The 18635-nt window shown below is 43.2% G+C and overlaps 2 protein-coding genes across 3 annotated transcripts in view; one reads left to right on the top strand and one right to left on the bottom strand.

Annotated features, from left to right (window-relative positions):
* Positions 1-10074, top strand: part of DCAF1 (DDB1 and CUL4 associated factor 1) — a 55951-nt gene extending 45877 nt beyond the window's left edge. For both annotated transcript variants that reach the window (XM_044451197.1, XM_044451196.1), the window contains 2 exons: positions 5296-5548; positions 9132-10074. In XM_044451197.1, coding sequence (XP_044307132.1) covers positions 5296-5548; positions 9132-9190 — 312 coding nt within the window. In that variant the 3' untranslated portion in view covers positions 9191-10074. The remainder of the gene's footprint in view (positions 1-5295; positions 5549-9131) is intronic.
* Positions 10075-13732: 3658 nt separating this feature from the next.
* On the bottom strand, positions 13733-18028 carry RBM15B (RNA binding motif protein 15B). The gene has a single exon (XM_044451462.1). It carries the CDS (start codon positions 17931-17933, stop codon positions 15114-15116), a length of 2820 nt encoding a protein of 939 aa, XP_044307397.1. The 5' UTR covers positions 17934-18028; the 3' UTR covers positions 13733-15113.
* Positions 18029-18635: the final 607 nt, after the last annotated feature.

The following is an 18635-nucleotide window of genomic DNA, read 5'->3' as shown; positions in this document are numbered from 1 at the left end:
AGCAATTATTTGTGTAGGTCTGGTCAATATAAGATACCGTTCTAATCAGGAGAAATTAAGCCATCTGTGTCTGTAAACTCCACTCCAATAGCCAGGCTTGTGTGTGTGTGTGTGTGTGGGTGGTGGTGGGAGGGGGGGGAGGTGTGGGTTGCTAGGGTGTAGTGATTTTGAAGTCAGAAATTGAGTGTCATGGGAATATGAAAATGCAATGCTCTCCCGAGACTCTACAACTAAAGAGTGGAGAAGATTTTTTATAGCTAGAACAGGAGCCGCATTGTCTGAAAAACTGTTCAGCTTGTCTGCAGCAACCAATAGCTAGTAAAAGGGATCTGGTTTCAGTTTTTAAAGTATAATGTAAGACCTTGATGGACAGGGAAAAGAGTTATTTTATAATTAGGATAAAATGAGATACCATGATAGAATGAAAGTGGATAATTTAAGTCCTTCCATGCCATATCAAAATTTGTACCTCAGGGTTCTATGGACATTTTTTTGGAATTCTGCAGAACCATTATACATGTTGGAATGTCTCTACAGTCCCAAGTTTAATGTTCCTATTTCAAGCTGTTGAGCCATGCCTCTCGAAAAATTGGTGTTGTCATTCCTTATAAAAATGTACCTGGCTCTTTTAAGAAAAAAATGTTTGCTTGTTTTGCCATAGAATGGTATGTATTCTATTTTAAATAGTTGCTAAGGGCTTGTTTTGAACATCAGGATCTCTTGAAAAAGATAGAGAATTGTGTGCCAATCCTATCAAGAGTGGTTAATTAGTGGCCAAACATTGAGGAAAGTTCCAGATCGGTTCAAGGAAAGTTACAAATGGAATCGGTTATCCCTGTGTGCCAGTAGACCAAACAATCAATTTGCCTGTTACTGATCAGTCCACCCAGTACATTTCCTTATGATATTCTTGTCTACCCAAGATGTTTTGGGCTGCCAGATTTTCTCCACTACTCCCCCTCTTGGATGCATACCTTAGTGTGGTGAGGGAGTTTGAGAAAAACTGGGAGTGATGCTGCCAGGAGGACCGGTGGTCTCATTGGGCTGGCCACGTGGCAGGGTCACCCAAGGCAGAATGGTCAAAACTGAGACACTAAGATGCAGCCACATTCTTCAGGAGAGTAATGATCTCTGTAATGGTGATGAGGGCAGAGAAACTTCTGAAGGGCAGCTGTGGGGCAGCAACAGTAGCTGAAGGCAACACTGGCAGAGGATCTTCCACAGACAACAGCAGAGATGTCCAGACTAACTCTGGTTCATCCTGCATAGAAGGTGGGAATGGTAAACCAATTTTTTATTTTCTTAACTTGAAAATCATATGATGAAACAATTCAAAATGAAACGAGATAGTGCCAGAAGATGAGACCCCCATGTTAGAAGGTACTTAGTGAACTACTGAGGAAGAAAGAGGACAAGTAGGAATAGTGTTGTCACTAATGCCACAATTAGATCAAAGCTGAAAGAAAATCCTGTGGCTGACAAGCACTGAGGAGAAAGGAAAGTCCAATACAATTGGAACATGGAAGTATGAATCAAGGCAAACTGGAAACTGTAAAGCAGGAAATGGAACAGCTAAGCATTTCAGTACTTGGTGAGGGTATAAAACAAACTGGAATGGGACATTTTCAATCTGACAAAGTATTTTACTCTAGAAAGGACAAATTCAGAAGAAAGGGAGTGGCTCTCATACTAAGGCAAGTTGTAGCACAGGCAATAAGGGGCTACAATGCACAATCCAACTGAATATTAGTCAGAATTGGTGGAAAACCTTTCAACATAACAATCATTCAAGTCTATATGCCAAGAACACATGCTGAACAAAAAGAAATTGAAGGCAAAGGTGTCAGACAATGATGTGTTATGCCTCCCTATCTATTCAGTCTGTACACAGAACATACTATGAGGCATGCTAGATTAGGATCAGAGGAAGGAGTGAAAATGAGATGAGACCATTTTACTGGCAGAAAGCAGCAATCAATTGAAAAAGCTCCTGATGAAAGTGAAAGAAGAAAGGGGAAAAGCAAGACTGCAGCTGAACATTAAAAATACCAAAGGAATGACTACAGAAGAATCATAGAACTTTACTGTCAACAATGAAGAAATCGAAATTGTGAATGATTTTATATACCTTGGCTCAGTCATCAGTTCTTGAATTTAGAAGAGCTGAGCAGGGCTGTGAAGGACAGGACATTCTGGGGGGCTTTCATTCATAGGGTCACCACAAATCAGCCAACAGCACATAAGAACAACTCCACCCCTAGCCCATCAATATGTTTAGGAGATTGTGGTTTTCAGTGGAATTGTCCTTTCCTGAAAGCACACTTGATGTTTGAAAGAGATGGTTGGGCAAAGAAGCTCTTTAGCTGACTTGTATGCATAATATATATATGTTTATGATGATTTGAGCTTTTAGGAAGTGTGCTAAGTTGCAGAATACTCTTGGTTGCTGTTTTGGCCAAAGTTACTCCTTTTTAACATAGGAATGTTGGTCTAAAGTGACCTGAAACTGAAATTATGGCATCAGTTTCTCTTCCAGATAGGTGTCCTTCTTCCCTTACCTGGGAAATAAAGATCTAAAACATTTTGCACAGTATAAGGTCAGCTGTAGAGAAGCAAAATCCAGGAAGACATGAATTTCCCACATACGTTTCTTCGCTCATGCACTTCTTCAGTCTTGCCATCTTGAAGGCTCAGGACAGGATATTACTAAATATTGTGGAAATCTATGACAAGGTTTCGAGGTGGTTAGACAGAGGGGATACAGTGGATGTGGTTTACCTGGATTTCAACAAGGCCTTTGACAAAGTGCCACATGATATCCTAGTTGAGAAATTGAGGAGTTTTGGGATAGACCAATGCACTGTCCAATGCACTTGACCAATGCACACAGTGGTCAAGAGGGTGAACGCCACCATTGGTTTCATAGCCAGAAGCGTGGCTTCTAGATTGAGAGAGGTATTACTACCACTCTATATGACTCTGATGCACCCGCAACTGGAGTATTGTGTTCAGTTCTGGGCTCCACATTACAGGAAGGATATAGATAGCTAGGTTAGAATCAATGTAGCGTAGGGCCACAAGGATGGTGGCCGGATTGCAGGGTAAGCCATATGAGGTGAGACTGAGGGAACTAGGTCTTTTCAGCCTGGGAAGAGGAGACTCCAAGTGGATCTGTTGGCAACATATAGATACGTGAGGGGGTGTCATGCAGGGGTGGGTAGAAACCTATTTTCCCCTCTGGAGGAGGGCAGAATGCATTCCAGTGGAGCAAAGCTCAAGGAACCAAGGTTCAAATTTGGATGCCAGGAAGTACTTCCTGACGGTTAGCACCCCTAGGGTATGGAATGGGCTTCCACGGGAGGTGGTTGAGGCCCTATTTGTGACGGTGTTCAAGGATAGGCTAGACATGCACATGGTAGGCATATCATGAGCTGGAGCCAGGGATCAGACTAGATGGCCCGGGAAGCCCCTTCTGACTTGCTGTGTCTATGAATGAGAAGTCCTTAACTCAAGTGTGTTCTTCTGTTCACACATGAACATTTGAACCAGTTAATCTTCCACAAACTGTATACAGAAAATTAATATCCAGACCAGTAACATTTTAATGAGTGATTTGTAAACTGGATATACCATAAACTTGACATAAACTTAAGAGATTTCATGTTGTAAGTAAATCAAAAAGGACTAATAGAATATTTTGGTTTACAGCTAAGTTTAGCTCACTGAATTGTGCTTAGCGTATGCCATTCAGTTATTGGGCTTGATACCTATTGCTTCAATTGTGTGTGCATCATTATGCAGGCTTTGAGAGCACATAGTGTGATTAACTGCGGGCAATAACATTTCAGTTTGTTTCTTCATAGGTATTCTAAAAAAGCAATGATTATGCTGTTCAAAAGAAGTGGCAGTGAGATAGGATGCCCTTGACTTTATTAGCAAATTATCTTACCAAAGTGTAGAATTCAGCTGTGTGTGTACACATGGATTGTTATGGTTCCTTGTCAATAGGAAATCCATACTTGAAAGGGAAAGCATGAGTGTTCTCTATCAGTGTTTATGTGAATCTTACCTTCCTTATTTGGATGTAATTGAGATCACAAAATCCACACTGTAATAACACTGCCATTCATAAAGTCTAAACCAGGGGTTCCCGACCTGGAAGACCTTCTCCTCCAAGGGGTGCAAGTTGGCATTTCAGGAGGTGCAACGAAGACTGCAACATGTTTTGGCAAAAATCACCCCCCTCAAAATGCTATATTGTTATTTTGTTTGCATTTGGGTCCAGTTTTCTTTTGTCAATTAAGACAAAATCTAGGAATCACCAGAATCCACAGACAGACTTGTGGATTGCAATCGGCAGGAAAGTTTCACATTTTGACAAAATCATGCAAGAGAAGCAGGAATAAAGAAGTTATTGAATTTTATAACTTGGGATTGATTTTAACTGTTTGCAATTTTTTTCTAATTGCTCAATATTTGAATTTTATGCACTGAGTTAAAAGCTTATATTTTGAGTTCAGTTTGTTCTCCCGCCGTACTGTATGTGGTTCAATTTGTAATTCAAAAATTAGAAATTTGACATCTTCATCAAACATGGTATTACTTTTGTGTAGGGGGTGTGAACATAAATTAAACCTTTTCTAGGGCTGCAGGGCATAGAAAAGGTTGGGAACCGCTGACTTAAACTATCTCTATTGCTTCCACTTGCATGGGATTGAAAACCCATTTAAGTGTATTGCATTCTTTGCTAAAGATCATATTCTGTGTTGTGGTTCGCTGTGTTACAAAAACAGCTTTAAAATATTGAGCTAACTGGTTCAAGGTTGATACTGACTAGAGAAATGCTTTATATTAAGCCAGTAAGCCAAGTCAGTTGCTGATAAGCTGTTTGACCACATTATGGGCATCTGCTTTTTTTGAATGGTTCATGTAGGATTTTGGGGATGCCTAACCATTAATAGCAGAGCCAGTGGTAGTGGGCTGGATCCAGACTTAGTTGAACTTCGTCTCTGTTGAAATTCAAGGGACTTAACTCACAATTGGCTTGTCCTGTGGCCTTCAGCAAACCTTCATTTAACTAATTTAGCCTGGCTCCAGCCCAGTAACTATGACAATGTATTGCAATATGCCCTTTTGTGGTGTTACTTGTTTGGAGAGGAACTGTCTTCAGAGCTGCTAATCTGAAAATGCATTACACTGAAATTGTGAATAAACAGCACTTTTATTTCCATACATTGCCCATCAACCCATTCAGGGTCTGTTATTTCTAATACAGCTTTTGTAATATTGCTTCAGGAGGAGGAAGAGCAGGAAGAAGATGATGATGAGGATGAAGATGACACAGATGACCTTGATGAACTAGACACTGACCAGCTGCTGGAGGCTGATTTGGAAGAAGAGGAGAACAACGAGAATGCAGGCGAAGATGGAGAAAATGACTTCTCTCCTTCTGACGATGAGGAACTGGCCAATCTGCTTGAAGAGGGTGATGAAGGAGAGGATGAGGACTCAGATGCAGATGATGAAGTTGAGCTGATACTTGGTGATAGTAAGTATACAAATGACCTCTAGAAAGTAGCATCCAGAATGCAAATTTAAAAAGTGAAGAGATCCCCTCAGTGTTTAAAAGACTGTTTTGACTTTTGCCTCTTTGTACATCTTACAGTGTCAGCTTTTCTTCTCTCTCCTACCCTTTTGATAGTCTAGTAAGGAAGGGATGCAATTTCCTTTCTAGGTTCAGATGAAAGCCTTTGCTTCAGTTTTCAGTTCACACCAATATGGGATTTTTCTGAGGTAGCAATATTATTTCTATAATAACTACGCATACTAATCCTTCTCTGGAGAGGCTCTCTACAGCTGTGTAACCCCATACAATGAAAATATGAGAAAATCTTACTCCTCCTTCTGTCCCTTAAATTCAGTCAAATCATTCAGGCAATTCTCCGACTTATGTTGCAAACCTGATCGCTACATTTACTCAGTTCTTACTTGCACAGCAAAGGATGTGCAACATGCTTTTAAATAAGCATGCTTTTGAAATATCTGTGTGAACTCAGTGAGTGTTCCGAGGCATATATATGTCGGTAATTGAAGATGTGTGTATGTACTACATGCTGTGTGTGTAGGTTAAATAGTGAAGATGCATAATAAGCAGGTTTGCTGTATCATTATGGAGCTGCCTATAGGGTTGTATCCAGTGTTAGTTCTACTTAGAGACCCACTGAAATAAATAAACATGCAATTCGCCTAAGTTCCATTCATTTGGTAGGTCTACTGAAAGTAGACTTAACATTGGATGCAACCCATAGTTTCCAAATTACAAAGCAGTACTACTGACCGAGCCTTGTTTCCTGAGGGTATCACATGTAAATTATTGATGGATGAGAATTGTTGAAATACTGGAGGAAAGGAATTACAGGAAAGCCTGCATCAGCCTGCATCCCCAGCCTGGGCCCCTCCAAATGTTTTGGACCACAGCATCCATCATCCCTGAATATTGGCCATGCTGGCTGGATCCAGTGGTGGTTGAAAACTTCCGGAGGGACCCAGCTTGGGAAAGGCTGCTGTATATTTTCAGAGTGTGTATATTACTGAATAAGTTAGTGGGACTTATCTCCAGCATACATGCCATGGGCAGAAACTTCAGTAATCCCTCAGTCCAAGCTCTGCGCAGCACCAAGTTAACAAACACAGTTCCCATCCTGCCTGCCTTCTGCTGCCTTTGCAGAGTCAGGCACACATGCATGTAGCAAGTTTTTCATTCAGGACATGTCAAAGCAACCTGCTCAACTAAGCAGCACTCTTGGCTGGCTCAAGTTGCTACAGCCACCTACTGCTGAAGTCCCTCGGTTTGCACCCCTTTCTCTTTCTTTGTTTAACACCTTTCTATACCATCCCATACTTAGACGTCTCGGGACAGTTTACAGCCATTTAAAACTAATGTAGAAATAAGAATAACAATTGCCCGGCATCCAATGTTAAAATATAAACTCACTAAATAAAACAAGTTAACAGTTAAAATACTGGGAGAATAAAAAGGTTGTTGTTTTTGACCTTCTGCAGTTCTGTCTCTCTTCAACTCTGCCTCAATGAACGACAACAAAATGGATGGGGGCTTAGAATGGGGAACGAAGTTTTGGAGAGAGTAATTTTTTGAAAGATGGCTGGAAGGGGTGTGCAGAAAAAATATCAAAAGAATGGTTGTGCTCGAGGGCACATGCAGGCAACCCATGGTCCTCCATGGCCCCTCAATGCCCAAACAGTCATAGCTCATTATCCTGTGCTAAGGCCTCCCTGTATTTGTATAAAACAGTGCTATTAAGCATCAAGAAAACATAAGGGAAGCACATAGAGGAAAGGGTGTGTGGGAAAAATGTGACATTGACTGGGCATTTGGGGAGGAGACGTGTGTATGAAAGCAGTGGTGGGTACTTTTACCAGGCAGCAATAGACTGAAGTATTTTGAGAAATGACATTTTAAATGAATAAATGTAATAAAAGTGACATTTAAGGTCCATGCAAATGTAATGGTGTTGTTGCACCTTTGAAGGAATTCAGTGCTTGTTCTTCATCTATTATGATCCATAATTTGAAGATAATTTTGTAGATGATCGCCCTTTAAAGAAAAGAAAGTTCTCTAGAGCCTCCTGTTCAAAGTACATTAATCCCAAGCTTGATAATTCCTCTTGGAGTGGAATTCTGAATAGAGGAAAAAGGAACCCTGCTTTGAAAAGTCTAACAAATTTCTACTGACTATTCAAAGCAGTCCAGAAGGAGGGGTATAATGTATCATAGACATAAGTAGTCATCTGGGTTAAACTCCAGCAGAGTGCTTGTGAATGAAGGGAATAGCTGCTGTTACGTGACAAAACATGCCTCTGTATACTTTCCCTGGTAGTAATCTTCTGTTGAATCATGTGCCACAGTGTAACTTCATATCTGATGTTCAGGCTGTCAAGAATTTGGTTTTGGATTGACGTTTGTTAGACTTCATTAAGCTGAACAGTTTTGATGAGGTATTGTTCCTTGAGGGCCAAGCCATCAAATTCTTTGTCACAATTTTTTTCCTGCTTTCCTGTGTGCGCACTTAGGCTGGACATACAATTCTGAGGGGTTATGGCATACATAGGAGCCATCCTTTGTTGTAGCAGCTGCCCCTCCAAACTACTGCATGTTATCGACTTGCAAAGCAAGGAATAGATACACCTCCTCTGTCCCCTGAACTATAGGCCTAATCTTAGCTACAGCACTGGATTGTAATAGGTCACAAATCTCTTTCCCCTCTCTTCAGATGAATTTGCTAACAGCCCAGTAGCATGCATGCCATCACCTGACACTGTTTGGGGGTAAAGGTAGCTTTTTCTGATAGCAATATGGGCAGAGTAAGGGCACTAGCTGGAATGGTGGGAGAGACTGAGCATGCTCTTTTCTCGGCAACCCTGCAAGGCCTTTGCAATAAACTCAACTGTAGCCCTGTCCATCTTTATATTCCAGACTTGTTTTGGTGCCAAAATAGCATGTGGAACAGAATCTGTTCCGTGTGTGTGTGTGGGGGGGGCGGATTAACTTTGTCCACCTTCTGAATAGTGCAGTGATGTAATGAGTAGAAAAGAGACACAAGTTTTATTTTGTCGCATTGACTGCATGCCATTGTGCCTGAGTATATTCAGTAGCCTAAATTAAAAGATGCTGTAGCCCCTTCCCACAAAAATTTGTTATATACTTCAGCTCAAAAGGAACAAATTCTTGTGCCCATGTTGTGCCCCTGCGAACTTACCCTATATTAGATGCCACTGGCATCTTTTATCCCCAATACAGAGGATTTTAGAGCTGCTCTACAGTTTCTCTGGTATATATTCTGTGAGTCATGAAGACATCTTACTGTGGTGGTAGATGATCTGTGTATGATGGAAAGTTGCACTTGGCTTGTGATGGAGGGACCGTATCTCTTCTGTTTATTTCAAGTTTGCCTTGGATTCCTAGATGATAATGCTACTAAAAGGGATGGCAGTGACTTTTGGTTGCTACTGCTAGAAGTTATGGGCTTATTGGGAAGAGGTTATCCTGCTTGATATCTTTTTTTACATTTGAATGATTGTATTGTTCAAATAACCCCTTTGTCCCCTTTTCAGCTGACAGCTCAGATAATTTGGATTTGGAAGATGACATAATCTTGTCTCTGAATGAATGAGGAGTGGCCAGTTCACAGGATGTGGGCAGCAGGAAAGCTCCCGCCTCAGAAGCCAGAAGACCAAATCAGGATGTGATACTGGGCACCCTCTCAGATTCTAATTCTTGGGAGAACATCTTAAGAACTCCGGTCCTTCTGATCTTGCAGTGGACAGATGAAGGCTCCTGGCACATCCAGAGCCTTTCTACAAAGAGACCAGGGGTTTGGCCTTTATTTTCTCTGCCTTTTTATTTTGGGTTTTTAGGCTGAGACATGAGTTTCCTCTCCATGGAGACTTCTGAAGATATTTCACAGTATATTTTCTTTGTATAAAGTTCTTTCCTAAAGAACAGAAATAGTTTTATATGAAACAACAAAGAAAAATGGATTAAAAAACAAAAACAAAACAGGCAGGTGTTATAAAATGGGTATGAATTTATATCCTAATATTTAGTCACCATGTTGAATTTCTGGGGGAGAAAAAACAGTTAAAAATAACAAAGGGCATTTTTACTGAACAGAGTGGGGAAAAAAGAATCATGAATTATACAATTGTGGATGAGTGATTTTTATTTTGAATATATTTTTTTTAATGGAGGTGTTACTACCTGCTGTGAAATGTTCATTTTTTGTCAGATAGCTTTTGTCCTGTTGAAAGCCCTATGAGAGTTCCTGCTGTAGTAGCCATGGTGCAAGACTGAAGGTCCGGTTTGCTCCTGTTCAGAACCTTCTATTGCTGGAGATGAAGAACTCTAGTCTGTAATCAATTCCTCACTCCATCCCACTTTTTGTGATTGAAATTTTTAATCTCCTCCCACCCTGTGTGAAAATCGAAGGCCTTTTTCTTTAATGTAAATTGTATTTATTAAAAAAATAAAATAAAATTCAAACCCTGTCTGTTCATAGCTCAGAGCTGCTGTAGCATATATTTGTTGCTTCGTTGTGGTCTCAAGTCTCTCAAGCTCTCTTCTGCATTATTTTGCCCCAGCATGATGCACAAATGCAGGATTATTCATACAGGACCCTTGGCTGCATTCACGTGAATTTAACTGAATGACATAAAGTAGTTTTGTAATGGGGAGGGGGGGGGTCATTCAACGGGGTGCTGTGAATGTTCCTGCACTCTTATGCAGTGTGTAGTGGGTAGAGACAAGCAGAGGGAAAGAAAGAACCCAACTTTTCTAATGGACAAACAGTTCAGGAATGGAGGCACATGTTCTTTCTCATTTTTAAGGCTGCTTCTTAAATTAGGGGCATAGCACCAGACAGGACTGTGCAAACGTGACAGCTATGTAAAGTAAATGTGCCTAGAGAGGAACAGAACCTGCTGGCTCCACCCCATGTTTTACACACACACAGTTTAACCTTTCAAGAGAGTTCTGCAGCAGCCTTGTAGTGCAGATCACTGTCTCCCCAATCAATCTTTCCTATAAAGGATACAGGGTAAGAGCAGTTTGTGTAAAGCCACTTTGTGAGATTGTGCAGAAAATGGGAATAAAAAGTTTCAAAGTTAGTACGAGTCAACCCATCTAGATCTTTTAATGTTTTCAAACTCTTCACTAATTTTCTATATTCATCCTCCTTCCTGTGAACATAATTCATTTATTGCACACCAATTTATTCTGCTTATAGAATTAGGAAAGATAGAATCTAAATTAGAACAGAAGTCTCCCAAACATGGGGTGGGGGGGGAGGGCTTATCTCAAAATTGTAAGGCTGTATTATGTTCAGAACTGATGATATAAATGATTCCCAGTAATGATAAATACTGGCATTGCTTCTCCTTTATTAACACAAGCGCTCCAGATTTCTCCTCCACACATCCCTTTGTTTAAGAGACAATTGATGTATTAATTACTTGCCACAGATACATTTGCACAACCTACAAGCTCACAGGCTGGATACTACAACTGCAATAGGACACGGATATATGCAGATATTGTCTGTCAGTCAAAAGCCTGGAAACCTCTGAGCAATGGGGGCGTCTGTGGAATACAAATATCTCTGCATTGATGTATGTTTCCTAACCATTACAGCTATAAGGAAAAATATTGAGTGGTTCATAATTTTAAAAGTCCTTGCGTGTAGGCTAATCATGGATGCTTTAATCTCCTTCAGTCTTCCCCCCCCCACCCTTTGTAATTAATCAAACTTCTGCATGGTTGTGGGTGTTGGAAATAGTACATTTAGAATACATGTAAGCAAGGACAGCAGTTCAAATGAAGTACATAATATTTTGGGGGAAGTAATTTAAAAAACTGGAATGGATCATATTTACCATTACCTTACTATAAGCGGCATTCATTTCCCTGGATTGTTCTGTTTGCATGTAGAGATATATGCAAAAAGATGCCAGAACATTTTTGTTTGTCCTGACATCAATTTTGCTTAATATTAACACCTGGTTAAAATTAAATGTCTCTCCCATGAATTTTAGATGTTTTTGAACAAAAGATAATGGGCTACACTAATCATTTTTGTAAGGTAGATATTCTTCGGAGAAGAGTAATCTAGAAAAGGAGTTAAGAAAAACTGTCTCTTCTTAACGTGATCTATACATCTTACCATTCTTAACATGTTTTTGGAAGTGACCACAGCTATTTAGAAAGACACACTTGTTTTTAAGAGTATTGAAGTCATTCAGAACTAATTTCCAGTTTTCTCATTTCTTTAGCCTACAGTAGACCAAACATGATACTATGGCTTACCTACCCCAATACTCTAGCTTGTTCTGTTTTTGCCACAAACCGTGGGGAACAAGTACATTCATTGAGGCTTAGAAGCAACTTCACTACAGTGAAGTGTTCTGACTACTTCAGACATTAGGCAGAGTCATCACTGGAAATTTGTCCTTTAATAAGCCCTCTTTATCATGATTGTTGCTTAACGAAACTAGATTAGCACTGTAGAGACAAATGAAATAGGGTGGCTAATTCCAGTGAATTAGCGGGGCCAACAGCTAAATTCTAAATAGCTATTCATGTCTTTCAGAAGAGGGATTTAAGAGAATTATGGTACAATCTTGTACATGTTTCTGTCTAAAGTTGTAGGCCTTGCTTCTGTTTCAAGACCTGCAGCTTCCAGCATTCTGAAGCCTATACAACCAGCTGGAGCATGCTGGGAATTGTAGATCCCCCCCCCCCCCCCCCGTTTAAACGTTCATAGGACTGCCCTTGCATCAATTTAAGATATGGAGTAAGCATTCAATTGTTTATCTCCCTTAGAGTAGTAATTTACCAATGAGCAGGATTATGTATCTCTGCTGTAGTTTCACTATGTAAGAACAAAATCTAATTTCCTGAACTTACCAGATGTTGCTTTTTGATTTCTGTTATCAATTTTAGAAGCCCTAATGAGTTGTACACAGTAGCTTGCAATGACAGAATTAGCACCCTGTACAGTTCATGTCATGCCTCCATGACTTAATTAGGATAGGTAAAAACAGCAATTTCTTAAATTTAAAGATAATTAAATAAAATACTGTATTTCCCAAAATGTTACCATCAAATCTCATAAACATGCTAAACCTTGTACAGCTTCATAAAAATGTTCATCATCAATGAAACTTGGACATTCAGTTCATTTTTTTTCCATCTATGATAAATGGTTCTGTCCAGTTTAATTACTAGTTCTTATTTCCTGGAAGTTCTAAATTCATATATGCAAAGACACAGACCTGTATAGGATTTGTTTTCTGTGTTCATGTGGTACAATTGGATTAAATAAGGTGGAAGAGTTAGGATGCCGGCAATATAGCATGGTGGATAAAATCTGATGCTTAAAAATGGCTTTTAAAAATCTAATTTGGGTTTTTCTGTATACAAGAGTGGACAAGGTAGGAGGGGACTGATTCATATAACCTAAGCCTTGTGCATCACAATGTGTGCTAAGTGTCTTTTACAAAAGTGCTGCACAACTGCAACCTACTGGTTCATCTGAGCCTGCACAACATGGCTCACTGAAAGGTTAAACAGCTGTCAAGTCATGGGGGTGGCGGGGGTTAGAGACACTAGAGCATTCTTTAATCCTCCCAACAAACCATGATGCCGCTATTCAGATGACCCAGTAAACCATACACCATGCAGTGGTTATGCAAACTGCCCACAGCTGACAAACCATTGAGGCTTGGAGTTAATATGAAGCGGAAAGAGTAACACTAGAAAGGAAAAAAAACGGAACTAAAATTGTCCAGTGCAATTGTTCATTATTCCTATGCAAAGGTTGCAAGCTTATGCCCACTTATCTTGGAATAAGTTTTATGCCCGCTTTTAAGAATGAAGCTATACATATTTTGTTGTAAATTAGTGTGGCTTAGTGCTCAGATTTGCACCATTGTACAAGAAATATAAGAAAAAGTTTCAGTGGGAAACTTGATTTAAATCAGTAATTAAATCTACTTGTTTTCCTTCTGATTTAAATCAGTTCACCTTGTTGGTATTACAATATAAACATATCAGCTTATCTATCTCCAAAACTTTCTACCATCTGTCTATCCCCACTCTTTGCAAAAAGTTCCAAATTCTTTGAAAGTGACATCTTAAAAAGAGAATTATGCAAGCTAAGTAAATGTGCATACATCTATTTATTAATTGCATAACTTAGACACATGGGGTTACCCTGGTGTAAAATGTGCGACTATTTTACCACAGCATACACACACTCCTCCTTATAATATATTTTACAATCCATACCTGAGGACCATTTGACATAAAACATTTTTCTAGAGATTATAATGTGACAGAAGAATAATCAGCTGCATGTACTCATGTAAATTCATTGGGAATTTTGATGTCCAGTAAGTGTTGAAACAGAAAAAATATGTATTTGCCGCACACTGCTACTTCAGCTTTCTGCATTGATGTAGATGGGACAGGCCCACCAGTAGACCTATCTAGTGCCTGGATGGTCACCTTCATATCCTGTATTAATCCTACTGCAGTGAAGGAGGGAGAGTGCTCAGATGTGTAAAAAAGCCTTTTCCTAGACCAAAGAACATCTACCTGCCCAGTAGTACATCCGCCTATTCCATTGTGTATGTGAAGGGAAACAATTTTAATTAAGAGGATCTTCACTATAATATAGTAGCACACTAAGCAGGCAACTTTTGTCAAGTTTTCTAGTTTATTTTTTGCTATTGTAACTGATCAAGGAGCTGAGCAACATAATCATGTAGATTTTGTTATCAGGTCCTGCTCAAGTGCCTGGTTATTTGTCTTCCTGAGAAGTCCGTAATAATTATTAAACAAAATCTAAGAATAGCTTTGAATTTGCAGCATTATAATCACAATGAAGAGAGGAGGACAGGAACACCCCAGGTGCCTCACACATTTTATTGCACCAAGAGTCGCTGAGGATTGAACTCCTAAGCTTCACAGAGCTGTTCTTTGGTTAAAACCAATGTAAAAGCTCTCATCAACAAGGAAAATGATGGTCTAATAGGGGATACATTGCCTTTTTTATTCTGGGATTAGCTGACTACTGAGAAAAGAAGCAACCAGGCTTCAACTATCAAAGAAATCAAAAGAACACAAAACTGGTATAATAGTGTTGAACAGCAGTAAAAGGAAGAGCCATCACAATCTGAAATAGGGTGAAGCTATTCGCTGTATCTACTGGAACACAGAGCCAGCCACTGGCAGACTACAGAAACCAGGACACTGCACAAAGTTAAAAATCCATCAGTGAACAAGGCTTTACTGACAACTTTTCATACATTTAAAAAATAATAACACGGCAGACAGTGTCACGTATTAAAAACAAATAAAATGGGATTCATTAAAATGGTATTAAAATTAATTAGAAACTAATAAAATTGTAGAATTTTGTTGGAGGACTGCTGAGGCCTCACTCAAAATAATTGGCCTTAAAAGCAACCAGGCTGTGAGACACAAAGAAATAATGGAATCAGAGCAAGGAGGGAGAAAGAAAGGAGACAGAGTAAATACTAGGCAGTGTCTTTGACTATCACTATCACCATATGTTCTTCTTCTAACTTTCCCAATGTTCTTAGTGCGGACTGTAGGTACTGCTGAGAGAACTCACAAGGGGGAAAAGCATAAAGCATGCCCGTGCTGTCTCTGCCCTTTGCCCCACCCACAGGAAGGCTGATCACCCCAGCAGCCTGTTTTTGTTTCAAGTAAGAGACCAGATTCCTGAGAAGCCGCCTTTGCAAGCCAGGCTCCACCGCAGGGAAGGTCCCTTCAGCACTTGCTCCTTGCACAGCCTGGGTAGCCAGCAACACAGCATAACCATTGGGGCTTCCTTGCTTGATACGGCGAGTTACTTCATCCAGCTTGGGCTGGTCAAGCCGAAGTCTCTGGGCAATCTTGAGCTGTGTTAGCTTTCCACCAGACAAGTGATCTTTCAGAAGGCCATTAATGACCCCCAAGTCCCCTTCAAGGATGTGCATAGATGTAGGGAAACAGCTGTTTTTCAGGACAAGTAGCCCATTCCAGGCAAGCTGCAGTGTGTGGGCATAATCTGACAAGGTTTTTAATTTCTTTGTTTCAGATTTGGACTCTTCATGAGTCTTTGATTCAGACTCACCAGTTCGATGATTGCGTTCGCTGTCCCTTTTTTTAGGCTGAGGAGGATCAGATACTTCACGATGAGGTTTCTCCTCTGATGCATGTCGGTTGTTCTGGAGGGAATTATTCTGTTCTTTCTCTGTGGTAGACTCCGTGGTGTGGTTCTCCTTCCGAGCCCGATCTGGGCTATGATCTAAAGCTGGCCCACCAGCCTTTGTCCTGCTTCTGTCCTCATAGGGTGAATGGGCAGTCTTCCCACGGTCATTGGAAAGGCTACGACGTTTGCGTCTCTCCTCCCAAGGCTTGAGTACACTGCGGTCACTGTCACTGGCCCAGCGTTCTCCACTCCGGCTGCGTGCTGATCGACTATAGGTTTCCAAATTATTTCTGCGCTCAGCATTTTTGACAGGACTGGTCCAGTCTGCCTCTAAGAAGCCCCTCTCCCTGTCTGAGTAAAGGAGATGAGGAGGAGTCCTGTCTCTCACCCTTAGGTCTTGCTCCAGACTCCTGTGTCTGCTGTAGCTTTCAGGTAGCAATTCATAGTGTACAGGCAGTGGTGCAGGTTGGTACTGCTGAGGGTAGCGTGCCTCCTCAGCTTTGGCAAAATCCACTCGAAGTCTCCTGTCTGGCCCACCCAAAGGGAAGCCCCTCATCTGTGCACAGGCAGCCTGTGCAGCATCCAAACTCTCATATTGAATATAAGCAAAACTGTCCCCTTTCACATAGTCAATAGTCCTGATGCTACCAAAGCGATCAAATTCCCTAGCAAGGGCAGCAAGTGAAGTACTTGGACCAAGACCACCTACCCAAAGTCGGGTACTAGGGTTGGCTTTCCCATAGCCAATTTTGATAGGGTTCCTCCCCACAACCCGGCCAGACATTGCAACCTTGGCCCGATGTGCCATGTCAAGGTTCTGGAACTTGAGGAAGGCATATGCACCACCCTGGCCCCTTGCAGGGCGCTTGATCACTACTTCCTCAATGATGCCATATTTTTCAAAGGCACGTCTCAGTTCTACCTCGGAGACGTTGTGGTCCAGATTGCCAATAAAGAGATTCCGAGTAGCTCTCTGATCATCCTCTGGCATGAGATCTTCCTCAGCCACTATTGGGTAACCATAGGGACGGCCCCGCTCATCATAGAGCCCATAGTAATCCAGCACCCTCTCCCGCTCCCGAGAAAGCCCCAAGGCAACAGCTTCCAAGGCAAAAGCCGCAGCAGCAGCTTGAGCATGTCGTGGTCTAGGCTCCCTCAGCAAAGGGCTGGCAACAGGAGAAAGGGATCTTTGTTTATATGGATACACACCATGAATAGGCGGCAGAAATGCCAGTGGTTCAGGGGATGGGGTAGGTGGAGGTGTGCGGCTTCGTCGCCCCCCTCTCAGGTACACAGGCTCTACCTTGAGGGGGCGATCATAAAGGAGAAGCTGCCGGGCTCTAGCATGGCGTCGGGCATCCCGGGCATCCGCTGGGTGCCTGAAGTTAACATAAGCAACACGGCCAAGCTCAGGAGTGTGGGAGAGTTTGACACTAATGTCGCTGGCACCACCACTGGCAAACCTCTGGAACTGGCGGAAAAGCCCATCCTCCAGCAGCTGGTCAGGCAGAGCGGGGCCCAGGCCACTCACGAGCAGGGTCTTGTACTCACTGGAGCCGGGGGGTTCACCCGCCAGCCCCACGCCGGCCGACAGGCCAAGGCCCGGGGTCAGGAGCAGTGACGGGGCTGCCACCGGTGGGGGCCCGCTCAGCAGCAACGAGGGCGCTACCACCGTGGCGGGTGGCACCTTGGCCTTGGCGGCCCCCAGAGCCCGCGAGGACGACGAAGATGAGGACGAGGGTGGCGGCGGGGCCGCGGCGGCGGCGGTCTGGCTGCTGCTGCTCCGGGCGCTCGAGGAGGCTGCGCGGTGGTTGGAGTCGCCGCCGCCCCCTCCCCCTCCGGGCCGCTCTTCCCCGCGGTGGCTGCGCGAGCTGGACCCGGCCGCCGCAGACTTGTCCCGGCTGCTCCGCGAGGTGGAGGCGGACGACGATGACGAGGAGGCGCCCGAGCTCCGGTGTGGGGCCCTCCGGCTGCTGCTACTGCTGCTGCTGCTGCCGCCGCCGCTGCCACTGCCGCTGCCGCCGCCGCCGCCACTGGTGCTGCTCTCGCGCTCTCTTTCCCGAGGCCTCTTGGCGGAGGAGGTGCCCCGCGTCCCCCCGGACCCGGCCGGGCTGGAATCCCGCTCGCTCGCCCTCTTCATGGCTCCGGGGCCCACGATTCAGGAGGCGCCTCCGGCGGCAGCTGCCATCTTGGACAAAAGGGAACGAACGAAGGCGGCTCTGCCCAGTTGCCGCGCCGTGCGCGCCTCGCACGTCATCAACCCGCGCCCCCGCCCTGAGTAGAGCGGCGGGCCGCCGCATAATGGCTTCGCTCGGCGGCTGTCGCGTCGACGTAAAGTCATTTGTGGCCGCTGCGCAGGCCGCAGGCCGAACACGGGGAGCAGGGGCCGGCCGCCGGGCGGGCGGGCAGCATTGCGGCGAGTCCGCGTGCGGGCGCGGGACGGCGAGGCGAGGCCCAGCTGGGCGTGGCCTCGGCCTGCTTTCCCGCTTCCGCGCGCCTTGTCGGTGGCTCTTCGCCTCGCAGAGCTGAGGAGAAGTAGGGGCGGGGATAGCGCGTGTGGAAAGGCAGAGCCGGAGGCAAGGGACCAACTCCCTTCCTCCGTGGCAATTATGGTCTTCTTAGCAAGCCTTCTTGCACATCGACGCGCAGACGTTCAGCTTTACGTAGTCGCCATCTGCCTACCAAAATGCCAGCACGAATTTGCCTCAGTGCTTACCATGCAACCCTTGTCAAGATGACTTTGCCTTAAATCCGGTTGGGTTCACTAGGCCTTATTTCCAAATAAGTGTAGATAATATTGCACCCTTAGTGTCAGGATTGCGTTGACGGACCAAAACCGTTC

This window comes from Varanus komodoensis, unplaced genomic scaffold, assembly GCF_004798865.1.
Source record: "Varanus komodoensis strain SLA01 unplaced genomic scaffold, ASM479886v1 scaffold6_2, whole genome shotgun sequence".
In the NCBI taxonomy this organism is placed as follows: Eukaryota; Metazoa; Chordata; class Lepidosauria; order Squamata; family Varanidae; genus Varanus; species Varanus komodoensis.
This window is presented reverse-complemented; position numbering and strand designations above follow the sequence as displayed.

What these genes read in the sequence shown, in the direction of transcription:
- RBM15B (XM_044451462.1), bottom strand. Translation starts at nt 17,933, where the DNA reads ATGAAGAGGGCGAGCGAGCGGGATTCCAGCCCGGCCGGGTCCGGGGGG.